This window comes from Clupea harengus, chromosome 6 (assembly GCF_900700415.2).
Source record: "Clupea harengus chromosome 6, Ch_v2.0.2, whole genome shotgun sequence".
NCBI lineage: Eukaryota > Metazoa > Chordata > Actinopteri > Clupeiformes > Clupeidae > Clupea > Clupea harengus.
In genome coordinates this window covers 15156906-15171180 of record NC_045157.1, presented here as the reverse complement: position 1 = coordinate 15171180, position 14275 = coordinate 15156906, and the positions used below count along the sequence as shown (strand labels likewise).

The 14275-nt window shown below is 44.8% G+C and overlaps 2 protein-coding genes across 5 annotated transcripts in view; one reads left to right on the top strand and one right to left on the bottom strand.

The window, feature by feature from the left end:
* The window catches only part of elp4 (elongator acetyltransferase complex subunit 4), a 54386-nt gene extending 52133 nt beyond the window's left edge, over positions 1-2253 (bottom strand). Inside the window, exons 1-2 of the mRNA XM_012827016.2 lie at positions 2059-2253; positions 1450-1485 (exon numbers count right to left, since the gene is read on the bottom strand). Coding sequence (XP_012682470.2) covers positions 1450-1485; positions 2059-2230 — 208 coding nt within the window. The 5' untranslated portion in view covers positions 2231-2253. The remainder of the gene's footprint in view (positions 1-1449; positions 1486-2058) is intronic.
* Positions 2254-2277: 24 nt separating this feature from the next.
* On the top strand, positions 2278-13904 carry immp1l (inner mitochondrial membrane peptidase subunit 1). 4 transcript variants are annotated; one of them, XM_031569144.2, is made up of 7 exons: positions 2278-2357; positions 3068-3163; positions 8509-8632; positions 8729-8817; positions 9009-9135; positions 13146-13256; positions 13768-13904. In XM_031569144.2, exons 3-7 carry the CDS (start codon positions 8528-8530, stop codon positions 13834-13836), a joined length of 501 nt encoding a protein of 166 aa, XP_031425004.1. In that variant the 5' UTR covers positions 2278-2357; positions 3068-3163; positions 8509-8527; the 3' UTR covers positions 13837-13904. The 4 variants fall into 4 exon arrangements, with proteins under 4 accessions (XP_031425004.1, XP_031425005.1, XP_012682421.1 ...); XM_012826967.3 differs by having other exon boundaries at positions 2319-2424; XM_031569145.2 differs by lacking the exon at positions 3068-3163 and having other exon boundaries at positions 2306-2357.
* Positions 13905-14275: the final 371 nt, after the last annotated feature.

Here is a 14275-nt window from a genome sequence, read left to right as displayed (position 1 = left end):
TTACTTTGCTTATAGTTTTGCAGTTTCTTCGTAGCAACCATCACAGAATAAACAGAATAAAACACACAGCTGCATCATGTACACCCTCTCTCTCCACCCTCTGGTTATGATATACGGGAACATGCCCCACCCATCACTTTCACACTCCTCCCATCATCACATGAAGTAATGTGCACACACGCGCAAACACACACACACACACACACACACACACACACACACACACACACACACACACACACACACACACACAAACAAAGACTGACTTTTCCCACAATACCACCGCCTCTCATACACATCACATCACAAATGCCTGTCCACCTTGTCAGTGGAGCTTCCTGTCAGAGGCAGCTTGGGGTGTGTGAGTGTGTATGTGTGTGTGTCCCACAGGCCTGTCTGCATTCTGACAGCAGGCGCACACACAAAGACACTGACGGTAACACATCCCTCTCCCAACACTGGGAGCGCTCAGAGGGGAGGGGCGATGGGCAGTGACGGGCCAACACAGACCCGACCATCCCAGGAATGTCTCCTCCCGCTACCTACGGATACCGGAGGTCAGCTGACGCATACCGGCCCAGGAAATACCACAGCTCCTCAATTTGTCATCAGCAAAATTGACCACTACCACCCACCCACCCCCCTTTTCTTATTGATGTGTTTCTAGGTCAGCAGTGCTTTGTGGCTTTCAGAGGCCCTGACAAAGGCGCCCAAATGGGCCAGCTTGAGATGGGGCCTATTGTGCCTGGATTTCTATGGTGGTCCTTACAAATGAAACCTGCGGGGGCTATTAGCCTGTCCGGGGGACAGTTGTAGGGGGTGGTGTGGAGGAGAGACACAACAACAGGACCCAAGGACAGATCAGTCAGTGCCGACAGCCATGAGGTGGGCTGTGCTTCTTTTTCTCCTGTTTATTTTTTTTCTCTAAAGAAAAGGTTTTAGTCTAGATTTTTTTTTTTTTGCTCATTTAGATTTTGCTTTTTCAGAAGGACTGGCTTCTGGTGGGGAGGAGAGAGGGAGTCAGAGAATAAGGGGAGGCCCATTCACAAGTCACATAAAACTGGTGCGATATCTGGGTCAGCACTTCTACCCTCCCACTGCCATTTGTCCTCGGTCACAGCGACAACAAAACCAGGGGTTAGATTTAAACACTACTGCCAATATAAACTATCAACGAACTAAGCAGTGGAGTAATTGATTCTATTGAGGTGTGCTCAATTCTGCATGATGAACATGCTTTTCGGTATGTACATTATTAGTTTAAAAAGTAGATTCTGTGTAATGCCCCTCACCAACAAAAACAAAATAGAGGACAAATGTCAGCCACACTACCCATACTGGCCTTTACCATCAATACAATAAGATGGAATATAAAAATAGGGATCTCGACCATTGTGTGTGGGTATGTATGTGTGTGATAACACTCTAAAACATTTCAGCACATCTTACCAATAAGCAGTAGAGTCCCAACAGCCAGGCCACCACCTACGAAACAAGGTAGGGATAGGAACAGTTAAAAGAATGGTGGGTTCCAGCATATGAATCAAGCAATGGGTGACCTTAATATCTGATATAGTTTTAATCTAATTCACTAGCTAAATTACCACAGCACATTGCCTAAAACTGGGGAAAAAACAAAGAAGATTGGTCTATAGACTCTACGTCTCCAATGACGTGAATATATCCAATCTCGATTTACTGAACTCATTGTAAATTACTGAATCTTTACAGTTTCATGATTTAGCATTGTTGGACACAGCATTTGCACTAGCTACTATTAACGTTTGCTGAGTTACAGCCGACAAAACAAAGTTGCATTTCAAACGCTTTATTGTGAAGCACTCTACAATACGTTTCTTTATCTTCCCTAATACTATTCCAGAATTATCAACAAACGAGATTCATTCATTAAATAATCATCTCCAAACTCATGTCCGCGAATTGTTACCAACGACTTTCCTCTAACTGTCAACATATTATAGCACAATAACGCTATTTCGCTGCACACAGAGGCTAGCCTAGAAAGTGCAAGCCAACCACTTTTCTTTTCAAACTAACCGATCACGTAGTCGAGAGACGTGACACCGGTTGATACAATAAGTTGTCCGTTTTGCACAGAGGGTCTTGTCCCTGGGATAGAAACAAGTTTGCTGCGGGATTTCTTTTGAAAACTGGTCGTATTGCAAGTTATGCCAGAAGGGCTGCTCATGCTCCTAACGGGGGCCGCCATGTTGCCTCCGTGTTGACAAGGCACATGGGCGTTTCCTAATAAATTCATCCAATGGGAACTTAAGATGCTGCTTCTCAGCCAATAGCATCAACGAATTCGGTATAGGAGGACTGACGCTGTGTTAAAGGTAACCTGCATGTGCACATCGAATTACTGATTTTCCATTGCTAATATTAGCTGTATCTTATAATAAGGTGAGTTGAGGCTGATATCCCCCTTTGCTCTTGTGTATACCAATGTTCTTCTCCGGATTTATATCATATCGAATGCGTTACATACTGAAGAGTTTCTATTTTCTGAAAAGAGCTAACAGTCGCTAGCAAACGTTACATCACTAGCTGGCTAACAACATGGTGAAGTCCATCTGCTAACGTTAGCTATCTGTGAAGCAGTGCAGTTAGGTATAATGAGACAGAATCCCAGTTGAGAGCATGAATCCTGATGATATCCCTCTCAAAGCCCTACTAGATTAAAGAACTCATCACAGATTACAATCAATAGCCTATTACCCTTACCAACGATACTTATTTATTGGCTCGTAAAAAGTATGGTGATGTCAGCTAATTGCAAGCTAATGGTGAGATAATGGTCTGTGTGACCTTCAATGGTCTGTGTGACATTATATGTGGAAAATGTTAGCAGGTTGACACCAAGTTTGCAGTGTCACTCATCTGGGGCAATTCAAAGCAAAGGATAATGATAGAAATTCATCAGAATGGTCTTCCAGAGCAAACTAAAACATTATTGATCCTGTGCACTCTGTTGCAGTTGTAACTGCCAATACGGTTAACTTCTTTTTAATAGTTTTGTGTGTGTACTTCTTGTTTATATTTGTAGACATTGCTGGGGACTACCTCTACTCATAGGGTCAGATTGACCAGTCACTGATCGGGACATCAGGTGACCCAGCTCCCCCTGGTGTTGCTCTGTCAGGTGAGAGGGCAGTTAGGTATGCTCCTTGGGGTATGATCAGATGAACCGCACAGCGGGGGCAAGAGAGAGCCTCTCCTCCAGTCGACTGAACGATTAGGCTCATAATTCCTCCTCTGGTCCTCATGCCTGTGTCATGTGAGTCCGGTCAGTCGAGGCACCCGGTCTGACCCCAGGCAAAGGGGATGGACTCCGAGGCTATGGTGCTGACTCTTATTCTGCCTGTCAGTTAGATCCAAAACAGACTGTGGAGGTGGTGTTGCATTTCGGTGCCTGAGACCCATTGGCTTCACAAGGGAAATGTGATGGGCCAAGGGTGGAGGAGGATGGGGATGAGTGCTCTGTTGTGGAGAGGCAGACTGCTCATTTATAAATGCTTTTAGCACAAACAGCACTGTTGTTTTGACAGCGGTTTTGAGTGTAACATGTGCCGACAGGGGCGCAACAAATCGAGGGAACAAATGACAATGCAGCATTGTGCAAAGGCTGGACAGAATTACAAAGAAATCGCCCTCAGAGAGGAGTAGCCCGGACCTATAAATATACTGTCCGTTGTTGTAATGGAAAAAAGGTCATAATTTGTTTTGCATACAGTAGGTAGTGCTCTTAAAAACTAATGTTTATTTCCTTTCCTTTAAGACACGTTGTGTGTATGTTATTTCTATTATGTCAGTTTTTATCAATATGTATCTGATTGTGCCAAATAATACCACAGTCATAACATGTCAAACGTTTCCTGAGTGGGTTGTTTGGCTTTCCGTATCATTCCGCTCTTCGCAGAGAAGCCTGCTGCAAGAACATAATGGCACAGGATAGGAGGGCAGCAAGATTAGCATCAGACCCGCAGTTTGTTTGCTTAGTTTTGAAAGGAAAGTAATAGTCCCAGATGCATGGACAAGCAGACAGGCAGGGCTCCTGTTTTTAAAGTCGTATTCTTCCAGATCCTGTGGCGTTTCATTCCCATTCTCTGTCCAAAAACAAACACACGATTTATATTTCATATAACTCCGTTAGTGTTTCAACAGTGGAAATCCAAAGGGCAGGAGTTAAAGTTACACTTGTTGATTTTCATTTGATTTGATGGCTACTTATAGACACTGTTTGTCTGAATGAGGCTGCATGGGGATCAGCTGTTAATCAGCTGGCTGGTGAGCTGATTGTGAGCAGCTCCCTTGATTAGGTCTGGGTATTCTCTCCATTTTTTTTCTCTCTCTCTCTCTCCCCCCATTCAAAGCCAAACGAGTGAGAGGTCAAAACAATAAAGGTGAGACACTGTGTTCCACGCCATTGTGGGGGAAACGGGTTGAAAGGTGGCGTGTGGTGCTGTGCTGTGCCATGCCGTGTTTGCCTAAGGGTGACCTACCACATTGATAGCCTTGCACTCATCAAAACCTCATCCTGCTCAGCTGCTTGACTTGCCTTCATTTTTCATTCATTTCATTGCAATCAATTCGTGGTACTTAGTGGGTACTGAATGGCACAGGGTGGGATTTAAGGAAAGGGAGGGAGAAAGGGAATTTTTTTTTTTTAGTTTACATCTGGTCATGTTTAACCAAACAGGTGTCACTGTATCTCATCTGATTATAGCAGGCTTAATCCTGATCGCCATGTTTGATAGCTTTTACAAAAGGACCTCCCGGCTGGTCCCCAGACCCTGAACCCTGCAGCATATTAGCGAGCACAAAGAGAGACATCAGTGCCCACCCTCAGCTGCCTTCTGCTGCCCAGAGCAAGGGGATCAGAGTGGAGGATCCCCCCCCCCTCCCTTGATTCTCTCCCTGTCTCCCACCCATCTGGGATCTCAGGGGAACACTGTCTTATTTAACATAGGCTGGGCCCATGTAATCTTCTTAAGTCTCGCGTTGAAGCCAAACCTCCCAGCCCTCATGTTTCCCTAATTTGAAGACTGTAATGGCTACAAGCCTCCTAGGCCTTTTGAATCCTGACCCCCCCCCCCCCCCCCCCCCCAAAATCATCACCCCATCCCGTATCCCATTGCTCTCAGTCTATCTAACAGACTGTGCTGTGTTTTACAATGGATACTATCGAGGAATCAATCTGCGAGGGTGTGATGTGTGTGTGTGTGTGTGTGTGTGTGCATAATGAGGGGTGGGGGCTAGACTCCAGGGGAATCTCCCAGTGTTGTGTAGCTGTAGGCTGTCCGTGGTCTTTATGTCAAATCAGTGGGAGGAAGTGTCTTACAACAAGCATTGCAAGCGCTGATTGATGATAAACTCCCCGTCTTTCCTGTAAGCTAGGTTGTTAAGCAGAAGAATAATCATGTCTATTGGCTTTGCAGAACCGTGGTATATAATTATTTTGCCTTCCTTGGGCAGCATTTGGTATTTTCAGAATGCTAATTTGAACTCTCATTACAGGATGTGTACTTAGGCTAATGTTTTGGAGCTAGAGGCTTATTTTTTGTAGTGTAGAATAGCCATTCAGTGACATTCATATTTTGGATTGACCTGTCAGGGGAAAATGGGAAACTACAAAGTACAATCAAAGTGTATTGCCCAAATACAGAATAAGCAGTTAGCCTTTAGATTAATACGGAGATTTTCTGCAGGAGCAGATCTTCTTTTACAGGTTTCTGTCTTATACTGGTCATGGAACTCCATACTCAGAACCCTACTTTCTTCAGTCGCCCTTAAATCTGATGTTTGCTTTCCCTCCCCTTGCAGTTCACACAATAAGCTAATAGAAAAGGGATTTAGGGTGAACTACATGACCCTGTTTATTGACTCAGTTGGCTGTGGCATTGACAGGGATGTTCATTATATTCATCATTGTCCTGTGTCTTTCGCTGCAAGAGGATCATTTCTTGGAAAACGTCTGCGACCCACTCTATCAAAGTTAAAAATGGCCCAGAGTAAAGCAAGTGTTTAAATAAACCTACTGAAAAAAAAGATGGCTGAGTTAGATGTCAGTTTGCGAGCCCAACAGGAGTGTCTGTCTTTTCCCCGCTGTTGCATGCATCTGGGACCAAATGGCTGCAGATGGCCCAGCCATAAGTGCGTCTGTGACTTCCCTTTGTTTGGCAGTGCCGACATTTTACATGTAATCCTTTCGGATTAAGACTGACTTTGGTGTTAATTTCCATCTGTAATTTATTATTCAATTTAGGTTGCTTACTTCCTCCACATCAGATGGGACTCTAAAATATGCACATGGGGATTTGAGGGAGGGTAGCGGAGATCCAATCTAGGATCCTGCGAGCGGCCTGCGCATTTCCAATGAATCCTGTTTGATTCCCGGCTAAAACCCCCACCCACTTTCCCCCGACACCCTGACGGTGTGCCATGGAAAACCAGGCGGCTGCATATGGACCATCTCTTGATATCATTCACTGGCCGTGTAATCTTATTATGCTAAATCCCTAATCCTCACCTGCACTGAATGCCCAGACCAGCAGTGGTGGTGGCAGAGGGGGTGACGGTATGATGGAGGCGGTGCGAGGGGCCTGTCTGATCCCCTGATCACAGCGAGCGGGGTCATCACAGCGCGATGCAGTGCTGTCCATAGAGGTCAGCTGTGCAGAGGGAAAGGAATGGATCCTAGCTGTCTGAGAAAGAGAGAAAATGCAAGGCAAAGGAAGTAACGAAAACAATTATTGACTCAGAATTACTTTGGGGGGGGATGTAATTCAGTGATTGCATGATAAATATTGTGTGGATGGAGTGATGGACCTTCCATGTGTGAAACATAACAACCGGTTCCATCTTTAGGTCAGGGTCACACTCCCCCCCCCCCCCCCCCCCTCTCACTCCTACAACCAGCAGATGCACTGTAGGATGAGGAAAGGAGAATGGGTCTGCACAAACGAAACGTGCGGCAAAAAAAATTAAACTGGAACCAAATGTGACTCTTTCTGGGAGGCTGTGCCCCACCCTGGAGCCTGGCTAGTAGAGCCCCCAGCTGTCCCTGAGTTTCTCATGCCCTGACCCACAGAGCCACCTTCAGTCAGGCAGAAAGGAGAGAGAGGGATGGGAGTGAGGGGATGAAAGGAGGAATGGATGGATGGGTTGGGGGTCGGGGGGGGGGGGGCGTGTAGGTAGGAAGGCGCCGGGGGTTGGTCATGTAGGTAGGAGGGGGACATCCTCCCTCGAAGTTTGATCACTGTGAGATGTGGTGGGGTGGGGGGTTGGAATGGGATTGGAATAGAATGGGATGGAGAGGGATGGGATCGGATTGGGGGTGGGGGGGGGGGGGGGGGGGGGACTGGCGGTATGGTAGATGGTTGGTGGCGTAATGGGATTAGGTGTAGCACCTTTTGTGGCACAGGGATGGCCACCTGACACTTGGTGTGGCGAGAGCACAGGGAGTGTGTGTGTGTGTGTGTGTGTATCCTATGTGTTTGGATATAGCATTTGTTTTTGGGGGGGTTAATCCTCTCCCATATCTGAGATATCATTCCCGAGACGAAGGGGCTTTAGTTTGGTTTGTTTCTGCTCCGCTGACCAGGGTTAAGTCCTTGGATGGACTAGTCCACAGGATGTGAGATGGGGAGAGAGAACAGAATTCATCACCTGCTGGCCATCAAAACCACACGACTGTTATTCTTGCGTTGCTGGGATAGGCCTGATGGTAACCACCATTAAGGGGTTCGAAACAGTGCTTTTATGCCTTGCTTTCACTTTTTGTTAGACTTTTTTTCTAGTCAGGGGAGTACATTTTGGATGTGTACAAACATCCAAACAATGTCTTTATTGATGGATGTTGGTGAGCAAAGATTGACCCACACGCCTGGCTCATCTGCTAGCTAGACGACCCAAGGAAAAGTCAATAGTGTGAGTGGGGATGCACTGTTTATTCAGACAACAGACAGAGTTTTATCTGTTTTAAGTGCCAGCCGCCAATGACAAACAAAAGAGCCGGGCCCTCCATCACCATGGTGACCACGGAGCTTAGAAACCCTTTTATGTGAAATGGCCAAAGAAAGGGGGCACACGTTGTTTGGCCGTGTCAGTGCCTTGACATCATGTACCTGGTACCTCAGAGGTGTTGAGAGGAAGAGCAGCTGGGGCAGATGATGAGAACTGCTGCTGTTTGGTCGTGATCAAGAGACTGTGCAAAGCAAAACACCCAAAACATGTCATATCACTCATCGTAAAATACGCACGTTTGCCTTGCGTCCTACGTTGTTTGTATATCTTTTTTTGTTCTCTTCGTAAAATAATGCAATGAAATGATTGCCACGTGAGTGTGTGTTTCTTGTTAAATGTATAAGCTAGAATTTTCGCCTTTGCGGAATTGTTTATGTTGACGTTTGCACATATGTACAATATAATAAAAATGATACCTGTACATTTACAACGAATCTCTCGTCTTTTTTTTTTTGTTCCTAGTTCCGCAACCCATTGTGGAATGTTTCGCAGCGCACTCGGAAAGACTGTGGGATTTGTCGGCTACACTATCCAGTATGGTTGCATCGCACACTGTGCCTTTGAATACATTGGGGAGTTGGTCTCTGTAAGTCTTTGAAGTCCATTTCACATCTACCATGTTGTTGTAAGTCACATCAAACTCTTTCATCATTCACATCTGACAAAATGTTTGTACCCATAGTGCACTGGGCCATCAATGGAACCCACCATCACAAGCAATGACATAATCTTCTCCGAACGGCTAAGTAGGCATCTTTACAGAATAGAAAAGTGAGTCAGCTGAATCAGTTACACAAAGTTGATGCTATTTTTTTGCATGTCAAGTTGAATTGACTGGCTTAATTACCCATGCTGTACACTGTGTATCTAGGAAGAATATATCAAAATTGATTTACATACTGCAGTTAGCCAAGATGACTGATGGGCTTGTCTGATTTGCCGATGTGATTGCTTTCTTTTAGGGGAGACATTATTATAGCCAAAAGCCCCTCTGATCCAAAGATGAATGTCTGCAAACGAGTGATTGGGCTGGAGGGGGACAAAGTGTGCACCAGTAGCCCCTCAGACATCTTTAAGACCCACACTTACGTGAGTACTGGAAACAACAACTCGAGGAGATCATTCCCTCCGTGTACCAACCATCCCTGCATCCCTCGACTGCAGGAATGCATAATGTTGCATTACTTGGGATTGTTTTGCCAAGCTGGCTCTACGCCTTGACTGGAAATAGGCATTCAAATGCATGCTCCTTTGCAGTTGGGTAAATGCCTCTTTCGCTTGCAATTGCTTTTCCAAGGCATTATGAGCAAAGAGGCTGAGGACTACTATGTCACTGAAACAGCTGTTATTGCTTTTTTTTTATTACTGTTGTCACCTTTGCCGTCTGCAATTTCTGTGAAGCCCGTTGTGTTAGTGCCAGCTGAGTAGACCAGATGATTGGGTAGCAGGACGAGGTAAAGGCCTTTCTCCTGGGCCTCCTGACTCACAGAAAGCCTCCGTGGAAACCTGTATGTAAAAACTAAACGTGGAAAGTGGTGATTTTTGTGCAGTGACTGACAGGTTATAGATGTGGCCACGAAAAGCAAGTTGGTGGAAGACCAGCATTGTTAAAGGTGCATCAGAACAAAGGCGAGGATTAGCCGTGATCCGTGACCTTATAGACAGAGATGAACCTTGTAGATAAAAATCTGATGACCATGTGAGACAAAAAGGTCTTTTTATGTAGATGTTTCACTCTCTCTCACTCACACACACACACACACACACACACACACACACACACCTGTGCACACTCATGTCAGGTCTAGCCGTGTCAAAGCGGAGCACATGTGGGCATCGGTGAGTCCTACAGCAAACAAACAAACAGCAAGGAGGTTGTTGACGGCACGCTGGTGTGGCATCTTCTGAGTTTAGAGTCGCCGCCGTGCCTCCCTAAAATTTTTGCCTTTTGCCTCAGAGACATAACAAATTGGCTCGCTACCGATCCCCGGTAATCTTAATGCACCTGAATGCAGGTGTCACAACAAAGACACATGAGCCGTGCAAAAAGAAGCGTTAGAGCGTCTTATGCCGAGGGGCATTCAGCAGGGATCAGGCAGAAACCCTGAATGGCAAGTTGGATTCTGCAGTCTCACTAAGCGAAGGTATTAAGAGGTTCACGGAGGACAAGCTGCACTCCAGAGGATCGGGTTTCAAGAAGAAGAGAAGAAAAATGAATGACAGGTTGACAACAATTTGAGGCAAAGTGTTTCCCAGCTGTTCTTCGCCTTACCCTTCCTGCCGATGGCTGCTTGGATCAGAAGAACTTAAGGAACTTCTACTGTGTGCCATTTAGATGATTACATGACAGCATTGCATACCATGTTCTGGCACATCTAACGTCTTTGAATGATGTTTGGCTGAGTGAGTTGATGGTGTCGTACTGACTTCCCACATTTAACTCAACACTTTGTGTGACGGTGTGTGGGACGGCGGAAGGCGAACACCAAGTTGCATGATACTGTTGAGTGGATATTGATGTAAAGTCATTATCTTCGCCCATGCTCATTCAATCAGCATTACAGTCTCGTCACTCGCATGGCGTGAAAGTACAGTAGTCGTGCTCTAGGTCACGTGTGCTTTCTGCCGGGTAGCTTCTTTTGGGAAGTGATGCATAGTCTGTTTACATAAATTGCTGAAGTAGTTGATGCTCATGTTATATGCAGTTTCGGAAGCCTGACAGGTCTTGGTAGATTATAAAAGCAGATCATCAGGTTACAGTTACGATGCCCGGCGGAGCAGGCGACAAAACTGGGAACAGACAAGAAGCAGGAGTGGCCAAAATGGTGATTTATTCATTCCAAGGTGCCGGGAAGGCTTAAATACATTGACAGCATAACAAAAGAAAAGAAAAAAGGTACAAGTGCAGAGTTGGTCGTATTGATTTATTTTTTATTTTTTTTTAAACACAATACTTGGATAATAAATATACACGACACATTAAAGCATCTTCTTCACAAATCATTCCCATAATGAAGGGTTTCTGAAAGAGCACTGGGACTTAACTAGTTTAGTTCTTTAGCCCATTAGTTTGCTCCTCACGCAATGGTAGCTACTCGAAATTGGGGTACTGGTGCTCAAACTCTCTCCCCATGTTGGTCACATGTCTACTATAGCAGTGAATATTTAAAAGGAGCTCTCAGTCTTATTCCATGGTCAACACAAGTAACACTTAACGCAGATACTTTTTGTGCAGTGGCAGTATTTTTAACATACTGTTGCCGGTAGGCCTTTCCTGACAATAAACAACCATCTAAACAAACAAACAAACAAACAAACAAAGAACAGCACATCTGCAAACGAAACAAGCAATACAAGCTCACAAATGTGATGTCATTGCGGGCATATGGTCCAATAATTCAAGTCTGATAATTAAAAAATGTATCTCTTTATATGTTAAGACAGTTGGGCGGGTGGATGGATGAATGATGTATTGATGGATAGAGGGAGAGAAAGATGGATAAACAGACTGACCGGTGAATGGATTAACCTTAAGAATCACTCCACATATTAACTTAACTTTGAACTTTATTTGTTTCCGGAGGGCAATTAGTTTTGCAACAAGACATAGATATAGGCCGATAAAAATACATCCCTTTTTAGATAACTGTACGATGTAAGGGGATATTGGTCTATTTCTGTGTTGAATATACAAAGCCATTCAAGCGTGTTCAGATACAGTGCTGTACACACACAGAAATGTAAAGGAGACAGAACTGACAGGAGACAAAGCCTTCTGCTCCTCGGCAAAAACAGATGATGAGCAATGTCGTTCCACTTCTTATGGATGGAAGCAAGCATATGTTTGCATGTTAATAAGATGTAATTGCAGCAGCCACAACATGCTGACATATGTTTATTAGATGCCGCGCTAATGAACTTCATTTGTGTTTGCGAAGAAGCCACCTTGTTTTCTCTCATGTTGGGTCAACATATAATCTATGAATAATCAGCCTCTTGATTAACCCGTCCGTCAAGATTCCACACTCACACCCAAAACGCATGCAGCGCAGCGAGTAGGGTTTCCCAAGCCGAGGCCTTCCCTTGTAGTCTCGACACCCCAGGAGTCTGTCCCCAGAGATACAAAATCATAACTGTTTCTTCTCATTTCTTATTTTTTCAAAGCCTCTTTTATGTGGGCGTAACATCAGGAAAATGGAGAGAGAGAAGAAAAAAAACATTGTCCGGTGAAAAAATTAAGCATCTCAAAAATAGAGCCCACTATAGTATGATGCCCATTATGACAATATAATGTGTTATTGGTCCTGTCCGCACATATAGAGTGGACGGAGGAGAGTTAATTAGGGCCCTGACAGGCTCTCTCTCCTTGTGTGATGAGATTATTCCTAATTGGTGTCAGAGTGGATCAGAGCTCGCTCCACTGCAGTCTCGGCTGGCAGGCCTAGCCCTGGTCTAGACCCGGGGAGCGGCCCGCGAAGGCGTGGTCCTGCACCCCCAACACCCCCCCCCCCCCCCCCCCCCAACACACACACACACACACACACACACACACACATCGTAATACATACACACTCTCTCTCTCATCTACACTTTCTCTATCCTGTCCCTCATTCTCTCTTATCTACTCCTTCTCTCTGTCTCTCGCTCCACCCCCCCACCCCCCCTTTCTCATTTGGTCTCTGTCTTTCTCTGTCTGTGGAGAAGACGGAGGGTGGGGTTGGTTGGGGTTGGGGGGGGCACATTCGAACCATCAGCCATAACGACCCTGTCTGCAGAGCTTGCTAAAACCATGACCCTGTCATGTAGCGATGACCTGTCCCTTAGCCTCATAAAAGTGGGGGGATCACCCAGAGGATTATAATTACTCTGTTTAGCAAAAAAAAAAAAAAAACACACATTTAATTGCTTTGCTAGAACAGTTATTCTATAGCACTCACTCCAATAATAACGAGAGTGGATACTGTGAATAAGGACAAGGTAATAAAGATGACTTGCAGTCTAGTATGGGGATGCATTATTTTCTCGTAAATGTGCAAAGAAAAACACGTTCGAATAAATTTGGCATTTCATTATCCTTTTCCTCCGCACACCATGTCTAGGTACCGAAAGGGCACGTATGGCTGGAGGGGGATAACCTTCGGAATTCCACAGATTCCCGAAGCTATGGCCCAGTTCCCTATGCCCTAATCCGAGGGCGTGTGTGCTTAAAGGTAAGGGAGGAAAATGGCTGCACATCATGTACTACTCTCAGGGGAAAAGAAAACGAGAAAAAAATAAACTAAAGCAGAGCTTTAGATATTAATCCTTTAAAGCACCTTTTAAAGACTTTGCTTTGATGTAATAGTTTGGGGATATCAGTTAAAAGAAAAAGAGAAACGGACAAACTCAAGACCTAGTTCTATCTTGGCCGGGCATCCTCCATATGTTGTGCCAGACAAGATATTCTCCAATGTGTAACCTTGGAACCAGGTCAGCTCACCTTCTGCTTGCCAGGACATCATATAGGTCAAATGATGACAAAATACTTCTAGCATATTGCAGGAAAACACTCCCTACCATAAATATTATAATATAAGCTCCTGTTTTGGCTTTTATTCTGCATTAGTGGTATGGATGAGAACAGAGAATACCGGTGTATATATGCATTTCATGGATTTTGACTGAGGTAAAATGATGGCTGTTAAACCAAAGTGAATGTACCTTGTGTTTTCTCCCACACAGCTGTGGCCCCTGAATAACTTTGGGCCCCTAAGTGAGAGTCCAAATGAGAGGATTCCACGAAGTAGCTGACCCGATACTGGTCTGTGTAGATACAATACTTTTCTAAATGATTTTAAATAAATATTTATGAATAACCACTGATGTTTCTGCCATTCATTGACAACAAAAAAAAACCTATTCGGTGGATATGAAAATTTAGTTGTTACACTTTTTATCCATTTCTCGTTTCTTTTATTTCTTATCTTTTTCTCATTGTGCCAAATCTACATAGCTGACGTACGTATCTGTTTATTTCCTGTGTCGGTAGATGTGACACAGTGGTACGTGCTCTATATCGTCTCATAAGGCGGTCGGTGACACTTTTTTACCTTTCTCTGCTGGTGTAGAAACACCTTTTTGTTTATCCCTCAGGGTCGCGTTCCATTTTACCTGTTTTAGAAGCCCTCTGATTTCCCCCTGCGCTCCCCTAAGCTATGCGCCACGGTTCACTGGCCGTTCGCTAATAAAA